The sequence below is a fragment of the Lycium barbarum genome, chromosome 6 (genome assembly GCF_019175385.1).
Source record: "Lycium barbarum isolate Lr01 chromosome 6, ASM1917538v2, whole genome shotgun sequence".
Classification (NCBI taxonomy): Eukaryota; Viridiplantae; Streptophyta; class Magnoliopsida; order Solanales; family Solanaceae; genus Lycium; species Lycium barbarum.
In genome coordinates this window covers 136,225,314-136,249,945 of record NC_083342.1, presented here as the reverse complement: position 1 = coordinate 136,249,945, position 24,632 = coordinate 136,225,314, and the positions used below count along the sequence as shown (strand labels likewise).

General features: G+C 35.3%; 2 protein-coding genes, 1 non-coding gene and 1 pseudogene across 6 annotated transcripts; 3 read left to right on the top strand and 1 right to left on the bottom strand.

The window, feature by feature from the left end:
* The first annotated feature begins 6,194 nt into the window (after positions 1–6,194).
* On the top strand, positions 6,195–7,047 carry LOC132600284 (probable polyamine transporter At1g31830; annotated as a pseudogene).
* Positions 7,048–11,988: 4,941 nt separating this feature from the next.
* Positions 11,989–15,947, top strand: LOC132599351 (probable hexosyltransferase MUCI70). 3 transcript variants are annotated; one of them, XM_060312677.1, is made up of 8 exons: positions 11,989–12,149; positions 12,260–12,380; positions 13,100–13,279; positions 13,642–13,710; positions 13,803–14,002; positions 14,451–14,866; positions 15,034–15,218; positions 15,376–15,947. In XM_060312677.1, exons 2-8 carry the CDS (start codon positions 12,305–12,307, stop codon positions 15,750–15,752), a joined length of 1,503 nt encoding a protein of 500 aa, XP_060168660.1. In that variant the 5' UTR covers positions 11,989–12,149; positions 12,260–12,304; the 3' UTR covers positions 15,753–15,947. The 3 variants fall into 3 exon arrangements, with proteins under 3 accessions (XP_060168660.1, XP_060168659.1, XP_060168661.1); XM_060312676.1 differs by having other exon boundaries at positions 12,260–12,383; XM_060312678.1 differs by lacking the exon at positions 11,989–12,149 and having other exon boundaries at positions 12,260–12,383; positions 13,078–13,279.
* A 743-nt stretch (positions 15,948–16,690) lies between these two features.
* TRNAA-AGC (transfer RNA alanine (anticodon AGC)) lies at positions 16,691–16,763 on the top strand. Its single transcript has one exon. It is a non-coding gene; the product is annotated as a tRNA-Ala (tRNA).
* Positions 16,764–17,192: 429 nt separating this feature from the next.
* LOC132599349 (V-type proton ATPase subunit B2) lies at positions 17,193–23,787 on the bottom strand. 2 transcript variants are annotated; one of them, XM_060312674.1, is made up of 15 exons: positions 23,637–23,787; positions 22,240–22,305; positions 21,495–21,550; positions 21,279–21,377; positions 21,095–21,154; positions 20,595–20,710; positions 20,290–20,494; positions 19,623–19,751; positions 19,375–19,512; positions 19,049–19,199; positions 18,865–18,947; positions 18,229–18,276; positions 18,071–18,124; positions 17,865–17,948; positions 17,193–17,774 (listed from the first exon to the last, which is right to left on the bottom strand). In XM_060312674.1, the coding sequence occupies exons 2-15, from the start codon at positions 22,295–22,297 to the stop codon at positions 17,589–17,591; spliced, it is 1,467 nt and encodes a 488-aa protein (XP_060168657.1). In that variant the 5' UTR covers positions 22,298–22,305; positions 23,637–23,787; the 3' UTR covers positions 17,193–17,588. The 2 variants fall into 2 exon arrangements, with proteins under 2 accessions (XP_060168657.1, XP_060168658.1); XM_060312675.1 differs by lacking the exon at positions 23,637–23,787 and adding an exon at positions 23,501–23,634.
* Between the last annotated feature and the right edge of the window lie 845 nt (positions 23,788–24,632).

Sequence of the window (24,632 nt, the reverse complement as noted above, 5' to 3'; positions counted from 1 at the left end):
AATACTCTCTTTAATATTATAGTTCTTGAAAATGTAAAATAATTGAAAAGCTCATCTGGGAGACGGTCATCTGGGAGAAGGATAATTTTGGAAAAAAAATTAATAGTACTTATTAATTCTTATGTTTTGAACAAGTCATTTAATTTATTTTGAACTAAAGAAAAAGCCTCAGAAATTCATTTATATGAAATTTGAGGAAGTATTTAATAGAAGTAGCAATAATATTGATGAATTGGAATGATAAGCTCTGCGATTGGGGTTTCCAAGAATACTATATAGTGATCTCAAATGTAATAGGGATTGTATGCGATTTACTGCTTGATAATTGTTACTATAAGAAACACAAAAAAGACGAGTATTTGATTTCTGGAAAATTGAAAAATGGATTAGCAAGAACCAGGAGTAGAATTGTATGAAAATCAGTTTAATATTTTAATAATTAAAATTTAAATATTTAAAACTGTATGAAGAGTAGGATAAGTTGCAATTCTTCTAATGTCGATATGATGAGAAAATACATTTCAAAATGTTGGTTAAATGTTTCAAAATTTGAATCTCGAAAAGCAAAAAGCAATGTATAAATTGGGACAAATGAAATATAATGTTACCATGCTTTGCTCACGTTATTCCTCAATCTAAACTGGTCACCTAAATTTTGAGAAAATTAATTTAGTTGGTTTTATAACTTTAATAGTACGTATACTATATCCAAATTCCGACGAAATATCTTTCTTCAGCGTTCTATCGGAAAACGCAAAACTAGCAAACTGTTATAGCATCCAACAATGTAACAGTACCATGCCCACTTTGTATTTCATCACATGCTCAACAAACGGTGAAGCATGAACGTACTTATACAAAGAATTCCTAGGGGGATTATGTCTAAACCCCTAGCCGAAGACATGGACGAAAAAAAAAAAAGATCTGTCATTGGTCGAATTGCTACCGATAAGGAATTTAATTTACACACTCAAAGATTTTTTTCTTTAATATATTTTGGAAATTTCATTTATTTATCCTTTTTTCTAGAATACTACAACAAATACTAGAAAAGAAGAAAGATATTATTTAAGACTACTGTTAAATCACGTCAGAGGACCATTTGCATTTGAAGACTTACTCACCGTTAATGGAAGAACGTGTGAGACATTCAAGGAAGTTGTAAAAGAAGATGGTTATGAGAATTAAATAATAGCATTTCTGAATGCTTACGCAACACGTCAGTTCTAAAATGTCATTAGCTCCCCAAAATTTATTTGCAATTAATCGGTGCATTGTAACCTAACGGACGTTAAATTAGAAAATTGTGAAATACATACTACATCGATATGTCAGATGACTTTAGAAGGATATATGACAGTTCACCAGATACGCAGTGGCGGATCCAACATTTTAAGGTCCTAGGTGCTTGCTTTAGTGACAAATGATGGTCGTCAAAAAGGCAAATCGACAAGAAAAGAAAGCTCTGTGTTCAGGTTAAGACAATGAAGAGAAAGGTAAGGAACATTGAGCCCTAGGGCGAATTCACATATAAAAAAAGGGTTCAACTGAATGTGTCTTATCAAAAAATTATATTGTGTATAAAAGCGAGCATCATTTAAAAAAGTGAAGCACCGATTATCTACTTAAAAAACTTTACACTTTAGCCATAGTGAATTTTGTTTCTCTTTAATACGTTCTTAGTAAAACATTCAACGATATTTGTTGAGATGATTTCCAACTTTTGGTTTAATTTGATTTAGTCTACATTGACATTGTTTATTTGCTCTATATTACTCCGGTTTACCTTATAAACTCTCTTCATTTATTTTTTATTAATTTAATTTAGTTAATAATCATTTATTTTGGTTGTTTTCTGCCTGTAAATAACAATTTGATGATCTAAAAACATGGAAAATATTTAAATGTAATTAAATGTTTTTAAAATGGTTATTTGAAGTAGACTAACTAAAAAAAAAAACAGTGGGATAAGATAAAGGAATGCCATCTGGAATAAATAAAAATAAGAGTCCGCAAAAAGGGAAAAAAAATTAAGAAGAATAACGACATTTAATTAGTCAGAAATAAGAACCAGAACTAAACAGAAAATGCTTTAAGAACCAACAAGAGTTTCATTAAATACCAAAATGCTAGAACATAGGATAGAACCCGAGATGTCACGCACACAACAACTTCTACTTTTGCTTCAGAATCGACGCACCAACCAGCATTTCTGTGCAATGGGTGCTTAACAGTTTTATATATACTGTTTGCTAGAGTTTTATATATAAACACTTATAGCCCGAGGCGAGGTCAATGGCAGCTCGAGCACCCATTGTGCTAATATGTGGGTCCGCCCCTACAGATACTCAACTGCAATGCATGCTAAAGAGCTTTAACAATTTCCAAGACAGCTTGGCAAGAGTGATGAAAAATCTGATTTACCTAAATTTGTTCATGATCGAGATGATAACGTTGCATCAGAATATAGATAAATTATTGAAGAAAAGGACCTACGAGTACCTAAGGAAGATTTCAATGCACAATTAAAGCTGAATCCTGAACAAAAGCGAGCTTGCAAGACTATATTGCAAAGAGTCGACCCTGGTAGAATGGGATTGTTCTTTGTACATAGCCCTGGAGGAATCGGAAAAATATCCATATATTGTGGATTACTTGCTAATCTCAAATCAAAAGGCATGATGGTGTTAGCAACTTCAACAAGTGGTGTAACAACAATAATTTATCAGAGCGTACGACTCACTTTATTCGATATACCTCTTCAAACAACAGAAACGACAATCAAGGATATGTCAAGCAGAGTAGTGGGTGCAAAATTGATAAGAAAAAAAAAAGTTGATAATATTGGATGAAGCGCCTATGGCGAACTGATAGACGATTGAAATAGTTGACATGAGTTTTAGAGATATAATAGATGTCGGTGAGTCATATGGTGAAAAAGTAATAATTTTGGATATAATTTCCATCAAATGCCACCAGTAGTTTCAAAATTGACGAGAGTAGAGACTACAAATTCTAGCTTGATAAATTCATACTTATGGCCTCAAATAAAAGAGATTCAGCTAACAAGAAATATGAGATCACGAATAGATCTAGCATTCAGTGATTTCTAGCTTCGTGTCTAAAATGGAGAAGATCATATATAAAAGACGATTTAATTCTTCCAGACCAATTGGGTGTCAAGTCCAATAGTGATAGTAGTGGTGAAAATCACTTCATATGGAAAATATTTTCATCATTAAATATATTACCTTTTTCTTCACACCAGAAACAGAAAACCAAGCTACCTCTTTCTTCAGTCCGCCATTTCCAATCCTCAATACTCCCTTTCTCTTCCTCTACCTCTTTCTTCCTCCACTGAAGAAAACCTAGCTCGTCACTACTACCTTTTTTTTCTTCAGTCCGCCATTTCCAGCAGCTCTTTCTTCCTTCACCTCTTTCTTCAGTCCGCCGTTTCCAGTAGCTCTTTCTTCCCCCACCTGAAGAAAACCCTAGCTCCTTACCAGAGGCGGAGCCAGGATTTGAGGTCTGGGGGTTCGAAATTTTGAGACAGGACAACAACCTCAAGCTAATGTATAACAACCAAGGCGTCTCAATAAAATTAATGGCCTAAAGCTAAATTTTAATCCGAGACCTAAAATATATGCACATACATAAAAAAATAAAATAAATCTAGCCTTGCCTTTTAAAAAAAATAATTATTGCATTTACTTCACATAGTAACATTATTATTAATATTTATAATAGTGAGGATTAATTCAAGTTAATAAGATGTTAGTCATGTGTTTTAAATATATTACCTTAGATGTTGTTGTAAAAACTTTATTTAATAATATGAAGATTTTGAGTAATTTAGTTCAAAGTTCTAAAATATTTCTCTTAAAAAGTAGATAGTTTTTTCTCTTCTTTTATTATATAAATTTTGTACTTCTTTTTACAATCTTCAATATTGTCTAAGAAAAAATAAAATCATAAAATTTATCCGTAAAAATTTTGAGGCCTCAAAAGTTTGGGGGGCTAAAGCAAATGTTTACTAGCTTCACCCTTGAGCCACCCCCGATAACAACCGTCAAACTAATGAATAAGTATCAGTATTTAATATATTTTGAAAATCTAATTTTGGGTTTGGCTTTGTGAAAGAAAACGATGAAAATGAATGGTAGCAGCAAGTATCGGGAGAATTCGGTTTGCTTTTTGCTTATTGATTTGTCAATTTTATATTTTGTTTTTAAAATATAAAGTGTTAAAAGAAATTCCGCATAATATTCTGTATGATAGCAAAAGGGGAAAAAGTTACCCCCAAAGGAAAAAAATTGCATGAAGATATTGGTCTTCAATTTTTGGTGCAGTTTAGTTAGGTCAATGAGTCATTTTCTTTTTATCTGTGGTCCTAAGCGAAAAATATTGACTTTACGTGTATTTTTTGTTCGCAAATAGTATGTAGAAGATGCTTTAAATTTTAACATGTCAGTGGATTTATCGTTTGTGCTATTATTTGTTGAACTTGTTAGACTTGTGTGGAACAAAGTCTTGGACATCTTTTAATGTTAGTTGAACTTTTTAGACTTGCATGGAACATTACAACAACAACAACAACCCAGTGAAATTTCACATCGTGAGGTCTGGGGAGGGTAGAGTGTACGCAGACCTTACTACTATCAAGGTAGGACTGTTGTTTCCGAAAGACCCTCGACTCAATAAAAGCATAAAAAGAAGTCAGATAAGGTTAAGAGATTTGAATAAGAGATTAGAGATTCAAAGCGATATGGAAATGAAATAATGCAAACGGCACAGGAAATAACAGATAATAGCAGAAATCGGAGCAGATAACACAGGATAATCAAAGCACAAGAAATAACAGATAATAGCAGAAATTGGAGCACAAGAAACTATATTGCAATAGTGTGACTACTAATAAGAACGGATAACGAGACTATCTACTAGTCTTCTACCCTAATTTGGGTCCTCCAAACCCTCCTATCTAAGGTCATGTCCTCGGTAAGCTGTAGTTGCGCCATGTCGTGCCTAATTACCTCTCCCCAATACTTCTTCGGCCTACCCCTACCTCGTCTGAAACCATCCATGGCCAACCTCTCACACCTCCGCACTGGGGCATCTGTGTCTCTCCTCTTCACATGCCCAAACCATCTCAATCTCGCTTCTCGCATCTTGTCTTCCACCGAGGCCACCCCCACCTTATCCCGAATATCCTCATTCCTAATCCTGTCACTCCTGGTGTGGCCACACATCCATCTCAACATTCTCATCTCGGCAACTTTCATCTTTTGAACGTGAGAGATCTTAACTGGCCAACACTCCGCCCCATACAGCATAGTCGGTTTAACCACCACTTTGTAGAACTTGCCCTTAAGTTTTGGTGGCACCTTCTTGTCACATAGCACTCCGGAAGCAAGCCTCCATTTCATCCACCCTGCCCCAATATGATGTGTGACATCATCGTCAATCTCCCCGCTACCTTGCATAATAGACCCAAGGTACTTAAAACTACTTTTCTTCTGGATGGCCTGGGTACCAAGCCTTACTTCCAAGTCAGCCTCCTGAGGTGCTTCACTGAACTTACACTCCAAGTACTCTGTCTTGATCCTACTCAGCTTAAACCCTTTACCCTCTGTTTGGATGGTGGAGGGTGGGGTGGGGTAGATAGTGGATGGTGGAGGGTGGGGTGGGGTAGATGGTGGATGGTGGGGCAGGGGTGGGGTGGGGTGGGGGTGAGTGTGAGTGGTAGAGTGGGGGTGGGGTGGGATGGATGGTGGAGGGTGGGGTATAATAGGGAAATAAAATACGTAACCACGGAAAAACCACCAAATCCGTGGTTACACAAATTGAGATTTTTCATGGTTATATATATAACCATAGGATGAACCACGGGTTTACAACACCATACCACATAATTTTAAGAATAATAGAAACAAACATGGTTTCATACAAAACCATACATTAATGAACCACGGGAAACCACCATCCAAACAGGGGGTTAGACTCCAGAGTATTTCTCCAACACTCCAGCTTAGCGTTAACTCCGCTACGAGTCTCGTCAATCAGGACTATGTCGTCCGCGAAAAGCATACACCATGGCACCTCACCTTGAATTTGCCGTGTCAATCCATCCATCACCAAGGCAAATATTCTTGCATGGAACATTAAGGAACATTATTCTTCTTGCTTTTGAAATTATGGGACTTATCGCGCTTCCTAAGTTAGAGCCTTCGAGATGGTTTGTAGTGGATTTTATCTAAATACACTTTTCTGGAATTTGAACTACTGGGATGCAGTGAGTTGTATGTCAGGGGAAGTAGAGAACCCTGGGAAAACACTTCCTAAGGCTGAATCGTATGCACTTCCCGTACTTGTCTCTGGTTATTTTTTCCCTCTTTTGATTGGCACTGGAGCTGTTCCGTTGCATCATGAACTTTGGACTGATGGTTATTTCTCGGATATTGCTAAGATTATCGGAGGAGTTTGGTTCAGATTTTAGGTAAAGGGGCTTCGGCTGTGTCAAATATGGGAATGTTTTTGGCTGAAATGAGCGGTGACTCTTTTCAGCTTTTGGGTATGGCATAATGCATTGATGCTTCCTAATTTTTTCGAGAAGAGATCGCTTTATGGGATCCCACTTATTGTGGCTGTAGAGGATCTTTTGCATTGTGTTGGAATGATTGTGGAATTTATAGCTTTTGTGAAGTTAGGGATAAAATATCCAGCAGCATCAAGACCTTATAAGATTCCACTAGGCACGGTTGGTTCAATTTTAATGTGTGTGCCACCAACATTTTTTATTCTTGTGGTTATGGCCTTATGTTCATTTATGGTCATGATAGTCAGTTTCTTGGCTATTTTGCAGCCTTGTTTAGTTTACAGTGACAAGAAGAGATGGTTAAGTTTCTCTGTTAGCTCTGATCTTGTTGATTTGCAGTCATCATCAGGTTGGAGAGGCCTAAAGTGAGGAATGAGACTTGTATTTTCTTGATATTAGAAGCATTGAATTTGTTGTATTTTTTTCATTTTTGTTGGGCTTGGATAATATAGCATGTTGAGCCCATGGCAATTGATTCGCAGAATTGCCCTTCTTTTGGGGCGGTCTTTAAATTTTGCCCCTCATATTTGCAATCTTTAATTTTTGCCCTTCGGCTAAAATTTGTGGGTTCCAAATTCGAACCCCCACTCAGTCAATTTTTTTTTAAAAAAATCGCAAGGCAGAGTTTAAATTTCGCTATGCCCTCACCGACAGAATTTTAGTTAGGTTTAACCAAAAGTCTGCCGATGGGAGCAGACTTTGCCTTGAGGCATATATATATATATATATATATATTTTATTTTATTTTACTTTTCAAGGTAAACTTTTAGTTATGCCTTAAGTAAAAGTGTGCCCCATAAGACATAACTAAAAGTATGCCCCATAAGACAGAACTTTTCTTAAGGCATAACTAAAAGTTTGTCTTATAAGACAAAGTCCATGTCTTAAGGAAAAATTATGCCTTATGGAGCATACTTTTAGTTATGCCTTAACTAAAAGTCTGCCCCACAAGGCATAACTAGGAAAAGATTTTTATTTAAGGCTTAACTAAAAGTCTGCCCATAACTATGCTGGACTCGGCATACACTTATTAAGTAATAACCAAAGTTATGTCGGACCCGGCATATTTATGCCAAGTCTGCCCATAAGGCATGAGTATGCCGGGGCCGGCATAACTTTGGTTGTTCCTTAACAAGTGTATGCCGGGTCCGGCATACACGCGATCCAAACCTTGCCTTGTGATTTTTTTTTTAATTTATGCTTGAGCGGAGGTTCGAACCCAGAACCTCATGATTTCTGCACGAAGCTCAGGGTTGCACGCAAAGGGAAAAAATTAAAGACTAGCAATATTGGGGGCAAAATTTAAAGACCACAAATATGTGGGGCAAAATTTAAAGACCACCCCAAAAAAGGGCAATCCGCGCAAAAAAATGATTGTAAACATAGAGTGAGGAATTCACTCTGCTTTGGTTTGCATTCAAGGTGTGAATCACTATTATTGTGCTATGATTCCTTGCTGATAATATTAATCAATACCAAATTGTAATTCTGAATTAATTCATGCAAGTTACCTATGCAAAATATTTTAGCACTATTTATACACTTTTACAAGTTTAATGTTGCACAATCATGAAATGTTACTCTTTAATATAGTCTAGTTTCTACTAGGTCCAACTATTGGACGTCGATGGTATCGAAGTATGCCTCTTCATGATTAATATGCAACGAAGTGCCTTAAAGTTAAATATGATTTACGAAGCATTTGACTTACAAATTAAATAATTACAACGTCAGAAACGGGGATTGAACTTATACTCCGAAAAGCTCGCATAATAGGAGCCTATGATACCATTCTTGTTGATAGATAACGTATTGTGTTATTTCATTTCATAGATTAAAAGATAATAACAAAAGGAATATCCAACTATGTACATAATTTGTTTGATGACCAAGTAATGAGACATCAGTATCTATAAGAAGCTATAGAGCAAAGAAGAGCTGTCTTCAACTAATCGGTCTAGGTAGGGGTGGGCACACTTTAGGTCAACCCGAAATCCAAACTTTTTAAATATTTGGTTGAGGTATTTGGATTATGGATTGGACTTCGGATTTTATTTTTAAAATTTATGGATTTCGGATTAGATATGAATTTAGTACTACAGATTTTTGAATATCCGAAAATCCAAAATTTTTATACCTTATTTCTAGCCCTATCTATATCATATGTGCCCAGTACTAATAAGTCTAGTTTCTAAAGGTCCAATAGATTAGTACCTAAGGTCCTACCCATTAAAATATTAAGTCCAATATACAATTTTCCACTAAATCAAATTTAATATAGGGTTTTCTTACTTCTCAAGTCTTAAAAGTCTCACGTTAGTGTCACCCACAGCAGAGTTCTTTGTTATTTTTCCAGATGACTACTTAAATTTTATTTTGTTCATTTCCACTTTTTCATAATGCTTTTATTTGGTATGGATTTACTATGTTGGACATGACTTGGATTTGTTAATCCTAATTTGAACTGGAAGACTTTTTTTTACTGAGCAATTAAGATTTAGATTTACCTCTGTGGAACTAATGCATCAATTTCGTTCCTAATAAGTTTACCTTAAGTCTCAAGATTCAAATCAGAAAATCCGAAATATCCAAACCGAACTTAAAATATCCAATCCAATCTGAACTTTTTTGGATTGGATTTGGATTGTAATTTCTTCAACCGGAAAACCGAATATCCAAACCGAAAATTTCATATCTAATCCGATGGCCCGAACGCCCACCCCTAGGTCTAGGTGAAGTTTGTTGTATTTAGCAACCAACCAACAATAGTTAAGCCTCGATAGTTCAAATAAGTAAGTGGTATAATTTAACCAAGAATCACGATCGTTCTTGGAAGACCATTATTATATATTTTTATACAAGGTTTATATATTGTCTACAGTAAGTGTATAATGTTGTATATCGTGTGTATACATATTGTTCCAGAAATAAAAGTTGGCTATGCGAATGTAAATTAAGAATATGGCTATGTGGATGTAATATTTTATGTTGGATTGTATATTATTGAAATTATCCCATTATTTTAATTAGGTGTGTCGGATCGGGTTAAAAGCGAAATCGGGTAATTTTAAGTGAAATTGACGAATTGAGGTTGATTTGGGAATTCCATCCAATTGAGAGCTAATTTTGTTAGCATTGATAACGACAGAGGTATAGATAGCCCCAACTTGTAACGGTATGCAAGTCCGGAACCTAAATGACCCAAAAAAAGACAAAGTGAACCAAAATACCCCAACAAAAAAAGTTGTTACCAAAGTACCTTTAACGCATTAATTTACTGCGTTACTGGACTTAACTGTAACGGCTCAGTTAAGTCCAATAACGCAGTAAATTATTGCGTTATTGCGTGTGTGTGTGTGTTTTTTTTGGTTAATTTCTCTCTTTCGTTTTAAACTTTTTCCGTACCTTGGCCATAGATTAATCATGCTTCGAGACTCCGAAACTTCAATATTTTATATAGAACTCATTTTTTTTTTGTTTTGCGATTAATAATGTAGGCTCAATACATTAAGGATACGCAAAACTTCGGGTCGTCATTTTAGTGGTAGAAAAGTGCTCGAAGTAAGTTTTTGTTTGAAAACTTGTTATCATTAGCTTTAAGTTTTATTTTTATTTTTTTGGGTTTAGATTTAAGCGTGTTATTTTTTAGTTAATGCGTAACTTTATTCGAATACGTTGCGATTTTTTTATAATTAATTTAGGATGTCACACGAGTCAGTTATAAACAATAACAAAGAGTAAAATAAGATTTATCATTAAGAAATAGATACGTAAAAAATATAGCATTTACTTAAACTCTACAACTTATTACATATAGACAATCGTCAATCGATCCCACATGTAGTAGACTTTAGAATACCTTGAGGCTTAAGGCATATACGATCCCCACCACCCTCATTATCATCCCCGTCCCCCTTTCTCCTCTTAATAATAGAACGCTCTACGTCATGATCATCTGCCCTTCCCTTATTTACGCTCTTGACACTAACGTGCTTCTTCATGGGATCTCGTACCGCGATACGCTCAGAACGTCTGGTCAGATGGGCTCATCCTCATGGGGAGAAGGGACCATAGGCGCCGGAGGATGAACGTGAAAAAAAAATACAAAAATTAGTATTAATTTTAATTTATATTGAATACATTAACGTTCGTTAATAATCAAACTTGCGTATTGATGGGTGCATGAGTAGGCTCCTGAGAGGGCTCCTAAGGTGGTCTGGTGCAGAATCTGAAGTAGTCTCATGGACGGGATGCTAAGAGGCTGAAGCTGAAGCGGTGTCATGTCGATATAATTATTCAATATAATTTAAAAAATAATTATATTGAATACATTAACGTTTGTTAAAAATCAAACCTGTGTATCGACGGGATTTAGTTTATCGCTCATTATTCAAGATTTAGTTTATCGTTCATTATTCATTTTATGATTCTAAAAATTATGAGAATTATGTTGTATTATATTTTTATGAATAATTACTGACTTAATTAATTTCTTAACTATAAGTTTATATTAAATAGGAAATTATGTTAACTAACTAATCCTTTATCGGGAATATATATTAACTAACTAATTCATAATCAACAATTGCTAACTAATTATTCTTCTACCTACAATTAAAGTAATAGAGAACTAATTCATTTAACGAGAAATTATATTAACTAACTAATTAATCATTAATTAAACAATTAACACATAAATTAGATAACTACTTAGCACATTAACAATTAGCATATGATAAACAATTTGAATAAATGAATTAGCAATCACATAATTAACAAATAATAAGAGATTAGTTTTCTAATTAACAAATTAGTATAGAATAAACAATTAATAAATAAACTAAATATTATATTTTTTGCATATCTATTTCTTAATGATAAATATTATTTTACTCTCTGTTATCGTTTATATAAACTAACTTGTGTGACATCCTAAATTAATTATAAAAAAAATCGCAACATATTCGAATAAAGTTACGTATTAAAAACAACACGCTTAAATCTAAACCCTAAAAAAATAAAAAACTTAAAGCTAATGATAACAAGTTTTCAAACAAAAACTTACTTCGAGCACTTTTCAACCACTAAAATGACCTGAAATTTTGCGTATCCTTAATGTATTGAGCTTACATTATTAATCGCACAAAAAAAATGAGTTTTATATAAAATATTAAAATTTTGAAGTCTCAAAGCATGATTAATGTATGACTAAAGTACGAACAAAATTTAAAATGAAAGAGAGTAATTAACTAAATAAATAAATAATAATAACGCAGTAATTAGCTGCGTTTGGTAACAACTTTTATTGTTAGCCTTGGTTCACTTTGTCTTTTTCTTTGGGTCTCCGGACTCACAAAAAAATCACTAGAGGGATTATTTGACCATTTTGCCCATAATATCTTTTCCTTATGGCGTAAATCGTAATAATGGGCATTCAATCCTCATCAAGATCCGTCGAGGGCCTTCCTGTCCAAAACTTTGCGGTGGCCTCTGATTCAAGAAAAACGCACTCTTTCCCACTAATCATTTAGTTAAGCTGCTTTTAAACTGAAAGGTAAAATACTCAAAACCCATTTCAGGTTAGTCTTAATCTTGATTAATTTTCGAATGTTGGTTGCTAATATAATCCCTTCTTTTTATTTTTTATTTTTTATGTGTGCGTAGTTACTGGATCTTGTGTGTAAATTCACCATTGTAATGCGTTGAGTGATGGACAGCAATTTCTTGCGGTCCATTTCTTTAAGAGCTAACCGAAGAGCTGACCGTAACCATCTTCAATCTAGAGGTGGTAAGTACATTCTCTCTCCAATTTATATGTATACACTTTCCATCCTAAGTATTTGACACTATGATGATTTTGAATTCTTCAGAATTGTTAAAGTTATGCAGAGAAATTTATTCTCTGTCTCATTATTATAATAAAGGGGTGCCCTGCATTCCGATCGCTGTTGAAACTGAATTGGAAATTAGTGCAATTAGGTGTCTTGCATTTTGGCACTTCGATGAAGTGAGTTGAGAGTCATGAGGTTTCAGGTTCAAATCTCTAAAACACTAGGTGATTTTTTCCTATCTGTCCTAGCCTTGGTGGATAGAGTTACCCAGTACCTGATGCTGGTGGGAGGTGACAGGTCAGGGGCGGACCCATGTGTAAAGTTTGGGTGCTCCGGCACCCATTAAACTTAATCACGGAGTGTATAATTGTATAGAAAATATAAAGGAAACAGATATAAATAGTTAATAGAGCACCCCCGAACTCAAAATTCCTGAGTCCAGCACCCCCGAACTCAAAATTCTGGGTCCGCCTCTGTGACAGGTATCTCGTGGCACGCAAGCTGAACCGGACAACACGGTTATCAAAAACAAAAATAGTAGTACCCTGTGTCAGTATTGAACCTGAACTGGAAATTAGTATAATTATGATATATTTTTAGGGTGTCTTGCATTGTAGTGGTAATGTCTGTATTGCTGTTGAAATTGAATAGGAAAAATGAAATGTGAATGCAGATGGTAAGGAAGGCTTCCTTGCAAGTGGGAAGTTATACCAAGAATCCCAAATGAAGATTATATGGAAACGGGGGTTCATTCGGTTGGTTCTTGTGGCTGGAATTATTTGGGGTATGCTCATTCTAACAGCATTGTTATTTCATGCGTGGTCTTGCCAGTCATCTATTGCTTTCTTTTCAGGTAACTATTTGACACGTTCTTGCTTTCTTTTCCTTTGCCATATTTACGTTAGCATTCACTTCTACTTTTGTTTCGAGTTACTTTGGAGGATGAGGGGATTGGGGTAATGAACAATGTAATTTATCATTGCCGAACCCAATTGGTAAACCTAGTGTATTTACCACCTGGACTCTAAATGTGAACTAAACATTACCCTCTTTCACAAGTTCTTTAACTTTATGGTTAGTGGGACCATGACGTTTTTGAAGCTAGAAGTAGCATGTATTAGCTTGTTATTGCCAATTTTGGTTTCAGAAATTTAATAGCAACCTATACCTTTTGATAATGGGATTCTGCATTTATCTTCCTTTTTTGACATGCAGCCCTTTGTAACAAAAGCAGTGTAATTTATGGAGCAATACAGAGCCTGGGACTTGTCACGCCTTCACATCGTGAGTTTCTCAAATTTATAAATTCAAATTTTTGTATCTAAATTTATTGGAGAAATGTTAAGGTTACTCATTTATCTCTTGTAAATGTATAGGTTGTTCTATTCCTGTAGCAGATGACCCAAATAAGATTGTCATTCCAAAAAGGAGATCTCCGGAAAAATATGTGCAATCGCTTTCTTACTTTATGGAGGATGATACAGCAACCAACGGATCTCAGTCACCACCTCTATTTGGAGGACACATAACATGGCAACAGAGAGATGAGAGCTTTAAAGTAAAACCAAACATGAAGGTAAATAAACATATCTAACTTAATGTAGGCTTCGGCTGTTTCTATACCTGTTTGTTGGCTTTACCTAGTCCAGTTTCCTATCTTCTTTTTAAACTTTGGTAAAGACCAAATTTTGGTGTATTACGATGCTCTTCCTTAATTACTTACTCCAATATTTGAGACGTGTTTGCATGTTGTAATCAATGAAGTATTTTGAGATAAGTGTGTACCATTTCCCTAGTGCTAACATTAACAAAATGGCTTGGACTAGAATACCATACTCGCCAAGTGAATATGACTGTTATTCTATTAATAATGCAATTTACCAGGAAAGAGGAACGAAAATATGTTTCATACTCAGGGCACCCTATTCCTAACTCCTGAGGATTTGGTTTCGTTTTGTTATTCTCAAGAACAATCTTAATGTACGCTTCATATCCGTCCAGCTTTGATATATACTCATCTATAGGTGCACTGTGGATTTATACGAAATGGTGGTGCAGAAATGGCTCAGAAAGACGTCAAATATGTGAAGAAGTGTCGGTTTGTTGTTGCCTCTGGTATTTTTGATGGATATGATACACCTCACCAGCCATCAAATATAAGTGCACGTTCTCAGAAGCTGTTTTGCTTTCTTATGGTTGTCGATGAAGTGTCCCTTGAGTTCATCAAGAAAAATGTTACTGTTAGAGAGGACAACGAAGGAGGAGAATGGGTTGGAATATGGCGTTTGATTCTATTGAAGCATCCTCCATATGATGAGCCCAGAAGGAATGGAAAAGTTCCCAAAATATTAACCCACAGATTATTTCCTCAAGCACAGTATAGTATCTGGATTGATGGTAAAATGGAGCTGATAGTTGATCCATTGCTATTACTTGAAAGGTATGGTGCTAGTTTAAATTACTGCAGTTATTTCTTGTACATCAATTTCTCTCTTGTTTATCTTCTTAGTTAAATTTTAACCAAACAAAGAAAAGTCTCCTTTATTCAGAAAGTATTGAATCTTCACTGAGCATGAGTGGTCTAACATATACGATGGCTACTTGAAGATACTTGTGGCGCGAGAAGAATACATTTGCAATTGCTCAGCACAAGCATCACCGCAATGTCTACGAAGAGGCTGATGCAAACAAAAGGAGAAAGCGATATGCTCGTCCTCTGATTGATCTTCATATGAAGATATATCGTTACGAGGGAATGGAACCATGGAATCCACAGAAAAGTACTCCTAGTGGTAAGCTAAAGGGCTTTGTTGTATGTTCCAAATTGGTGACCATGCTAATATTTTTCTAATCACAATTGGGAGTGTCAACTTCTCCAGCACATCAATTCTTCTTGTTAGTCACTTCTCATTTATTTCCTTTGTAGTGAAAATTCGTTTATTTTTGCAGATATTCCAGAAGGAGCCGTTATCATACGAGAACATACTGCACTGAGTAACTTGTTTAGTTGCTTGTGGTTCAATGAAGTTCACCTCTTCACACCGAGAGATCAGCTGAGTTTTGGATATGTTGTCTATAGGTTAGGAGGTCTGTTCAAATTTTTTATGTTCCCCAATTGTGAGTACAACTCTATCTTTATTTTACACAATCATACCCGCGAACATTCGTCCAAAGTAGAGTGGGTAAAATCTTTGGATGAATTTAAGAAGGATAAAACTGGTGGTTTGAAAGAGAGTAGGGGAGGATTAGGTTTGTGGACTCCTTATCCAGGGGATCTTGATTCGGTTGTATTACCACCTGTAAAGAGAACTTCAAAAGCTGGATGAGATTAGAGTTTCCTTTGTGTTTCACATTTGTTTGTAGAGTTACCTCTCCACCAAGTTCTGAATAACATTGTAATACCTTTTGTTATACTTCATAAATTTGAGGTTTGTTTGGAAGCAAACATGGCCGAATCTATGTCTGAAAAAACTAATTTGCCTTATACTATCTAAGAATACAACAATATTTTGCTTTTTGGACATGGAAGGTTGCATCTGTACAGAGCAAGTGCAAAACCCTGAGAAAGATGATTTGTCCTTTGAGGCTGTTGAAGTACTTTGGGTGCTATTTTTTGTTTCTTTTTTTCCCTGGCAGGTCAGATCGAAGTGCTGTTTTTCATTTTAATAGTTCTTGATTGCATAAACATAGGTGCAAATCCAGACTATTTCGCACCAAAAGACAACACACCCGCTTATGGAAAAAGAAAAAGAAAGAGAGTAGGTGACTTATACGGAGACATTGAGTTCTCTTATATCAGAAAGCTCTTTCCAGGTTAAAAAGCCTAAAATTTTGCTTGAATTACCCGAGCAAATATTTGTACTCCTATGATTTAAGTACTATGTATGTATGAGTTATCCCTCTCCCTCTACCAAATGTCGCGTTCTTAGCACGTGTTTTCTGCAAAATAATGGGAAAAATATCTTGCATTGGTTTAAAGCGACATCTTTGCCTTTTCTTTCCCAGGAAAAAGGTTAGTAGCATATGCATTCAATAATCTTGAAATACGCCGATAAAATAATTGAAGGAAATTAAGCAGGCGTAATATACATTTACTTGCAAATCAATGTTTTACATTAAATTTATGTCCAACCAATCTCATTTTCAACTTCAATTTCTAATACTCATTATTTAACTTCAATCAACTATTCTCATTTCCCGAATGGGTTGTCAATTCGAAAACCAAGCAAACATTTATGTAGAGCATCGAGATGCATCCCAACCAGGGGATGTAGCTCAGATGGTAGAGCGCTCGCTTAGCATGCGAGAGGTACGGGGATCGATACCCCGCATCTCCATACAGTGTGTTTTCGCCTTTTTTTTAGGGGGTGCAGCAAATGCTGCTGGCTGCTAAAAGATAGTAGATAGAATGTCCGAGGCTTGTTGATTGGCTATTATGGATTCTCGATGCAACTCTTAGTAATTGACGAGGGATTTGTAGTTGGATCTGGATTATGGATAAAGATGTGTTTCTACATTTTACCTAACAGTCAACAGCATTTTCAAAGCCTGTAGCTATCTGTGGCACAATAAATAAAGTGAATGCAAATCATTTTCACTTCTATGTTTCAGCTTTGTAGGTTAATTCACAAAAAGTCTGAACAAGATGTCTGAAAGAGTATAAAATCCAATGCAGAATGGACCTACGTTGCCATTATTCAGAAAGAGTACATTTCTACTTTCATTTCTGTGTTTACCTGAAATATCTTAAACCGAAGTTGCCAGGATTAAAGAAGCAGCTCACAAAAGGCAACATTATTCAAAAAGGATGCCAAAGAATCAGCTCACGTCCACATAAAACAAATAAATGAGCACAATATATAACAAGGGTTTTGTATTTCCTAGAAATCCCTACACTGACGTAGAATTTTAAAAGGAAAACAAACCCTGGCATATGTGCAGATAACACAACACAATAAATTCCACCACGATTTAACTGGTTCTCAAAAGAATATAAATGTCTTGCAAATGCCGGAGAGCCTTGGTTCTGGGAACCCAGTAGAGAGAGCTTTTATTGTTGAGCTGGAAGGAGATTCATAATTAACGAGGAAAATCACATGATACGTATCATCAAGCTCATACCAAGGCAATCGCACAGGTAACTAAGTACAAAGTTGGCTCCTTCAGTTGGAAGCATCGCGGCTGTAATACTGATCCAGGGTCTTTGCAGGGATACGGTGGAGAAGTTCACGAGGGAAAATGCGAAGGAGTGTCCAAGCTAAATCAAGCGACTGGAATATGTTGCGGGTGTCGTAGGCTCCTTGGCTAACAAACTTCCTCTCGAATTTGTCGAGAAACTCTAAGTATAGCTGAAATTTATTCAGGAAGGATTCAATTAGTGAAAACTTATTGATATTAGGGCAAAACAAAGCTCAACTTATCTATCTGAAGTTACAAACCATGTCCTCAGAAGATAGTGCTTCTTCTCCAACCACAGCTTTCATTGCCTGGACATCCTTGCCAATAGCATAATTTGCATACAACTGAAATTATTAAAAATACTAGCATTAAGCATCATTTATTGCAAATTATTGTTAAGTCTTACTGAACATATGATGCCGAAGGAACAGTGATGAAACACATCTTTACTGAAAGTTGATCTTACTTGGTTGGATACATCAGAATGATCCCTCCTAGTCATACCCTCGCCAATGGCACTCTGCAAAAGTTTTAAGGGTGAATTAACATGTCACACGTTTGGTGTCCTCTCAGTTTGTGAAAAGATCTAAATGGATTCATATCTAAACAGATTCATAAACTCACCTTCATCAACCGAGACAAGGATGGAAGCACATTGATTGGTGGGTATATCTGTTACAATTCAGACAGGAAAAACAACCATTTGATATATTCTCTATTCATAAGCAAAAAACTGTTCAAAATGTAAAGATATTCAATCCATCCACGCTCGTAAGTTTTATTCATAGCTAATCCCAATTAAGAGAACCTTCCACTGCTGTGACTTGCTGGTTATCCAATTTGACGAATAACTCGACTCAGCAAGCAATGGGTCATTTATCCAAAAACAAACCCTTTAGACTAAATTATTTTATTTTCTTAAATATAGTGTAATGCTAAATTGTATCCTCCTAGTAATGCTAAGTCATTAAATGCCGAGGTTTTTGATCGCGTTCTCTGCTGAGACACTAAGTAGTTATCCAGTCCAGAATCTCAGGTTATGCACAGCCTAATTCAGATGATCTAGAATCAAATCAAATAAAAAGATCTAGAATCAAATAAAAAAGAGCAAATCAAGAGAAAAGAATTATTGAAAAGGAATAAGCTTCCTATATTAGTTCGAACAGTAGCTCATTTTCTAAATCATCTCCTCTAACATTCAGAAATAATTTCCCTTCACTAGTGTGCGAAAGTAGTCGGTCCACGCGAATTGTAACATACCTGCCGATTGTGAAGCTGTCGGTCAATATATATTTGTCCTTCAGTGATATAACCTGTAAGATCTGGGGTTGGATGTGTAATATCTGTTCAAAATAATAAGAGAAATTAGAGATTCATCAATATATATTAGAAAGCAAAGTAGTAGAAACAGCAAAAAGTAGGTGGCTAGGTTTTAGTGATTTACCATCATTAGGCATGGTCAGAATTGGAATTTGTGTGATGGAGCCTGTTCGTCCCTCAATACGTCCAGCTCGTTCATAGATTGTTGCCAGATCGGTATACATATAACCAGGATATCCACGCCTTCCAGGCACTTCTTCTCGGGCAGCAGATACCTGTAGGACAATTTATAGTTTTATGGTGACAGAAGTCCAAAAAAAGAAGCCCCCCAGAAAAGGTAACAACAGGTAAATCATTTGTATAATTTGAAAGGTCCAAAAGTGCTCCAAAAATGTAAAATCATGATTGGTGCAATTGAAGAGGTTGCAAGATACACTTCATGAACAATACCTCACGAAGAGCATCAGCATATGAACTCATATCAGTTAAAATTACAAGCACGTGCTTTCCACATTCATATGCTAGATATTCTGCAGTTGTCAGAGCAATCCTGGGAGTAATAATACGCTCTATAGTAGGATCATTGGCCTGCAAAAACATAATATTCCAATCAAACTTAACATTTACTTTCAATAACTGTGTTTGTTTTCACAAAAGAAAATATCACTGTTTGTTCATGTAAAAGATCCAAGCATTACCAGGTTTAAGAAAAGTGTCACTCTCTCCATAGATCCATTTTCCTCAAAATCACGTTTGAAAAATGATGCTGTTTCCATGTTGACTCCCATAGCAGCAAAGACTATGGCAAAATTGTCCTCTTCGCCACCCTTTGGCATCAAGCAAAAAAAGTGAGAATTATGTCAATTTGCATAAAATAATCAACATGTATAATGAACACGGATACATAAATGCGCCTGTCCAGCTGTTCACTGGTAGATTAGAAAAGCAACACACAAGGAACTAACTAGTTAAATTTTCTAAAGGGTTAATGTCTAGTTACTTATGGGCAACAAATGTGGCTGTTTCGAGGTATATGTTAATGAGCTCCATCAGAAGGCAAAAAAAAAAACAAGGACGCATATTTTGGCATTGCAGCACTTGGACTTGGACTTGGACTTGGACTTGGACTTGGACTAAAATGCAACAAATGTAAGCCAATCAAGTCAGGATAGTAGTAAGTTTCAAACAAAAATCAGAAACATTTAACTAGGTGGAAACCCAATGCTTTAAAAGCCATTCAACTCTGAAGCAATGTAGCAGACCTCCATTATCAAGGTACTTAAACAACTACATATAATAATTGGATAATCTACACACAAGTTGACCTTGATACCATCGGAAAAAAAATTTAGACAAACTACTAACCTCTAGAAGGTTGTCAGTTTTTTCCAACCTCTTCACCAGTCCAGCCTGACGACAGATCTGGGCTGCAATTTCATTATGAGGAAGACCAGCAGCAGAGAAAAGAGGAATCTTCTGCCCTCTGGCAATTGAATTCATGACATCTACTGTGGAAATTCCTGTCTGTATCATCTCTTCAGGATATGTTCTCTCACTAGGGTTGATAGAACTTCCTAAGGTTGAAAAGTTACACACATGATAAGGTTAGAGAGAAATCACAAATATAAAATACCAAAATAATGGAATGTCCAGAACTCAGTAGTCAGTACTAGCCTGAAATATCCCTGTAAGCCTCGGGTAAAATAGGAGGACCATTGTCAATTGGCTTGCCAGAACCATTAAAGATGCGTCCAAGCATATCCATAGAAACTGGTGTCTTTAAGACCTGAAAGCATGTTTGACACTATTAGTGAACACTATAACTACGAAATGACAGAACCACACAATAACATATCCAGTACTTTAAAAAATTCAAATAATCCAATTGTCTCCATCTTAGGATCCATCTGGTTTTCCACTATTTTCTCCGATTGCAAATACAGAACTACTCTAACAAGCATTTACATGTTTACTATTGACTGCTTTCTGTAATATAAGAGTTTGTAAAAAGATGGAAATACAAATGAGAAAATTAAAGGCTAAAGGAAGTTGAGAATGTGAACTTTTCAGACCACGGTTTTGTTAAGCAACAGAGAGGACCTATACTCAAGAGTTTACATAATTGGATTCTATGAATGAAGTCTAGAAGCAAATACTAGCTGCTGTGTACCTCCCCAGTGAACTGCACGGTTGTGTATTTGTTGTCAATTCCAGATGTTCCTTCAAAAACCTGGGAAGCAAGGGAAAAATGAACATGTTTAAGGAGATTGAGCTAACCTATAAAAAGTGTTAATAAGAAGGAACATATTTATAAATTGCAGACAACTAGATCAGCCAAAGTGATTCCAAAGAACCTGGACAACAGCTTTTTCACCATCAACTTCCAGAACTTGTCCACGCCGGGTAGTTCCATCTCCCAAACGAATGTTAACAATCTCTTGGTACTTGGGTCCCTGATGGGACCATATATGATCACATCATTCCAGTTGCATTGACACAAATAAGTACAATAAAAGTATCACACAAAGGACAATCCAGAAAAGGGCATTAGCAAAGCACACAACAATTACCTTCACTTTTTCTAGGATGACTAGCGGTCCAGCAACACCCGAGACAGTTCTATATTCTGCAATTGTACATAATGTTAGAAATCTGCATCAAACTTTTAACTGACAGGTCTAGTAATTTAAGAGTTTATATATAATACAAAAAATAATACAAAAACAATATTGTATCCTACTTGTACCTTCAATCGGGTGTTATAATTTCTGATATTGTCTATTGACATCAACATTTCTACAAAATTCATCTTAACATCAATATTCCAATGACATTCATCCTGTAGATATATTGGATCTTATAGGCCCAACCACTCCATATAATATTATCGGTATAATATCTGTTACAAGAATTTACATTGAATTCAACAAAAAAGAGCTGAAAATGTGTGCTTTTAACTTAATGATCCACTGGATAAATCAAATGCACGTGAATCGCCCCTCTGATCACATCCCATAAATTGGAACCACAAAGAGAAGATAAAAAGAATTGCATATGAATTTACAGAATCCCATTGACCTCAACCGTAAGATATTCACCTTGTATCATACAAAGAAGGTTACCTTTAACATCAATTTTTTTACTGTTATTTTCTAGTCAAGTTTTTTAGCCATAACGCACATACAACATCGTCCCAATGCTGAATAGACTTCTACTCTAGCAAACAGATGGCTTGAAGAAAAAAAAGGAAAGGTTGTTACCTTTATCCCAAAAAAAAAAAAAAAAAGGGAAAGGGAAAGGATCAAATAATGTTACCCATTCCAACCTCCAGGGTTCCCTCCTCCATCTCAATATTGTTTGGTGCAGAACCCATATTTTAACCTGAATATCACAAAAAGAAAAATGACAAATTACAATCTGTGGCTGCGAAAAGAGACAATATTTCACCTTTGATCGTCAGATCACAAACATCCACACAGCATCAAAATGACAATGAAAAATGCATAAACAGTCCACAAACACATCCATTTAGTTCATTCAACATCAACTATTAGTAAAAATTCTAGCAAATTAACCTGAATGTCACAACAAAATCACAAATTACAATCAGTGCCCAGAGCTAGTGATAATCATTTCAACTTTGACCATCATATCACAAACAGAAGACGCAGCTGATAGGTGGATGAGTATACATTTAATTGCCAGTTCTATCAATCAAAATCTCGAGTTGATCTCTTCAATAAACAACACAACATCAAAATGTCAGGAAGAAAGGCAGTTCAAACGCATAAAAAGTCCACAAACACATCCATTTAGTTCATTCAATATCAACTATTAATACAAATTCTAGCAACTTAACCTTAATGTCACAACAAAATCACAAAATACAATCAGTGCCTGCAAGTAGTGATAATCATTTTAACTTTGATCATCAGATCACACACATCTCTTGAATAAACAACAAAGCATCAAAATGCCAAGGAAGAAATGCATAAACAGTCAACAAACGCATCCAATCACTTCACTCAACATCAAATAATAATACAGTTTGTATCAAATTAACGCAAACACAAAACTCAATAATTCAACTTCGATCGTCAGATCACAAACATCTACACAGCATCAAAATGTCAAGGAAGACATGCAGTTCAAACGCATAAACAGTCTATAAACACATCAATTACTTCACTGAACATCAACTATTAATATAGATTTTAGCAAATTAAACGCAAACACAAAAGTCAACAGTGAGAGATATATGAATACTGGAACATACAAGTAAAGTAGATTACAGCCAGATTTGAGTAGAAACGAAATTGATTTTAATACAAATTCTAGCAAAGTAACCTAAAATGTCACAATAAAATAACAAAATTACAATCAGTGGCCGCGAAAAGAGACAATATTTCAACTTCGATTGTCAGATCACAAGCATCTACACAGCATCAGTTCAAAAGCATAAACAGTCCACAAACACGTCAATTACTTCACTCAACATCAACTATTAATACAGATTATAGCAAATTAACACAAATACAAAAGTCAACATGGGAGATTGAAGAATACTGGACCATACAATTAAACTGCGAAGCAGTGGATTACAACCAGATGTGAATAGAAACGAAATCGGATAACGGTAAATTGAGTTAATTGAATTGAAAAATGAAGAAAAGAAGATTGGAGAATGGATCTAAGAAAGGAAAGGTGAATACCTGTTTTGTTCTTCTTTCAATCACAAAGTTGAGAACCAGACAGAGAGAGCAAGGTGGACCGTGGAGAAACGATATATTCAGATCTAATGGCAGAGATAAATAATTGGAGATTTTTTTTTTGTCCCCTATAAATAAATAGAAATATATGAAATTAATATGGGAAACGTTAGATGGGTTAATACTGTAATAAGGAAATCAACATGTTACACGTGATAGGAGTAACGCTGTAACACTGTCACTGGTGAACTTGTTTTTGTTTATTTATTGGCAGACAACCCCTCTATTAGATACTTACACGATTAGATATTCAAACAATGATCCATTTTGATCGAGCGTTTGAATACACCATAAAATGTTCCAATTAATTACTTTCGGCTTAAATTTTGGATGACATTTTACGCGTGTTGTCGAGGTTCATTATCTAGATGAATTAATCACATAAAATATGTCACTTTCCTTAATTATACGTATTAGCCTCAATAAGTCATAAAACCCCAGGTATATTCCAATTGAGACTCAACTGTATAATTAAATGATGTGATATATTTTATGTGGTTAAATTATTTATTTAATAGTCGCTTGAGAACACGTACAATAAAAAGAATTTAATATTTAAGCTGAAAGCGCCTAATGGAAATATTTTATCATTTATTCGGCTGCTCAATTTGAACATACCGTAATTTAAATATCTAAATGAAATTCATTAACACATATAAAGGGCTATCAATGTATTTCGCCTTATTATTTGTTTTTATTTTCATCTAATAAGAAGGAAATAGCTTTAATTTGTGTATATCATTAACATAATAATGTTGTCGCCCTTGCATCAGAGAGTGTGGTCGGCTCGGAATTAGAGGCTTTGTATTCTGAACATAAAAATTTATTAGATAAAAATGCTTTATAATGAATTTATCCAGACAAAGCCGAATCTAATCGTACTAATAAATTATGAATACCAAATAGAAAAGACATTGCTACCTTCACGGGATTCAAGAA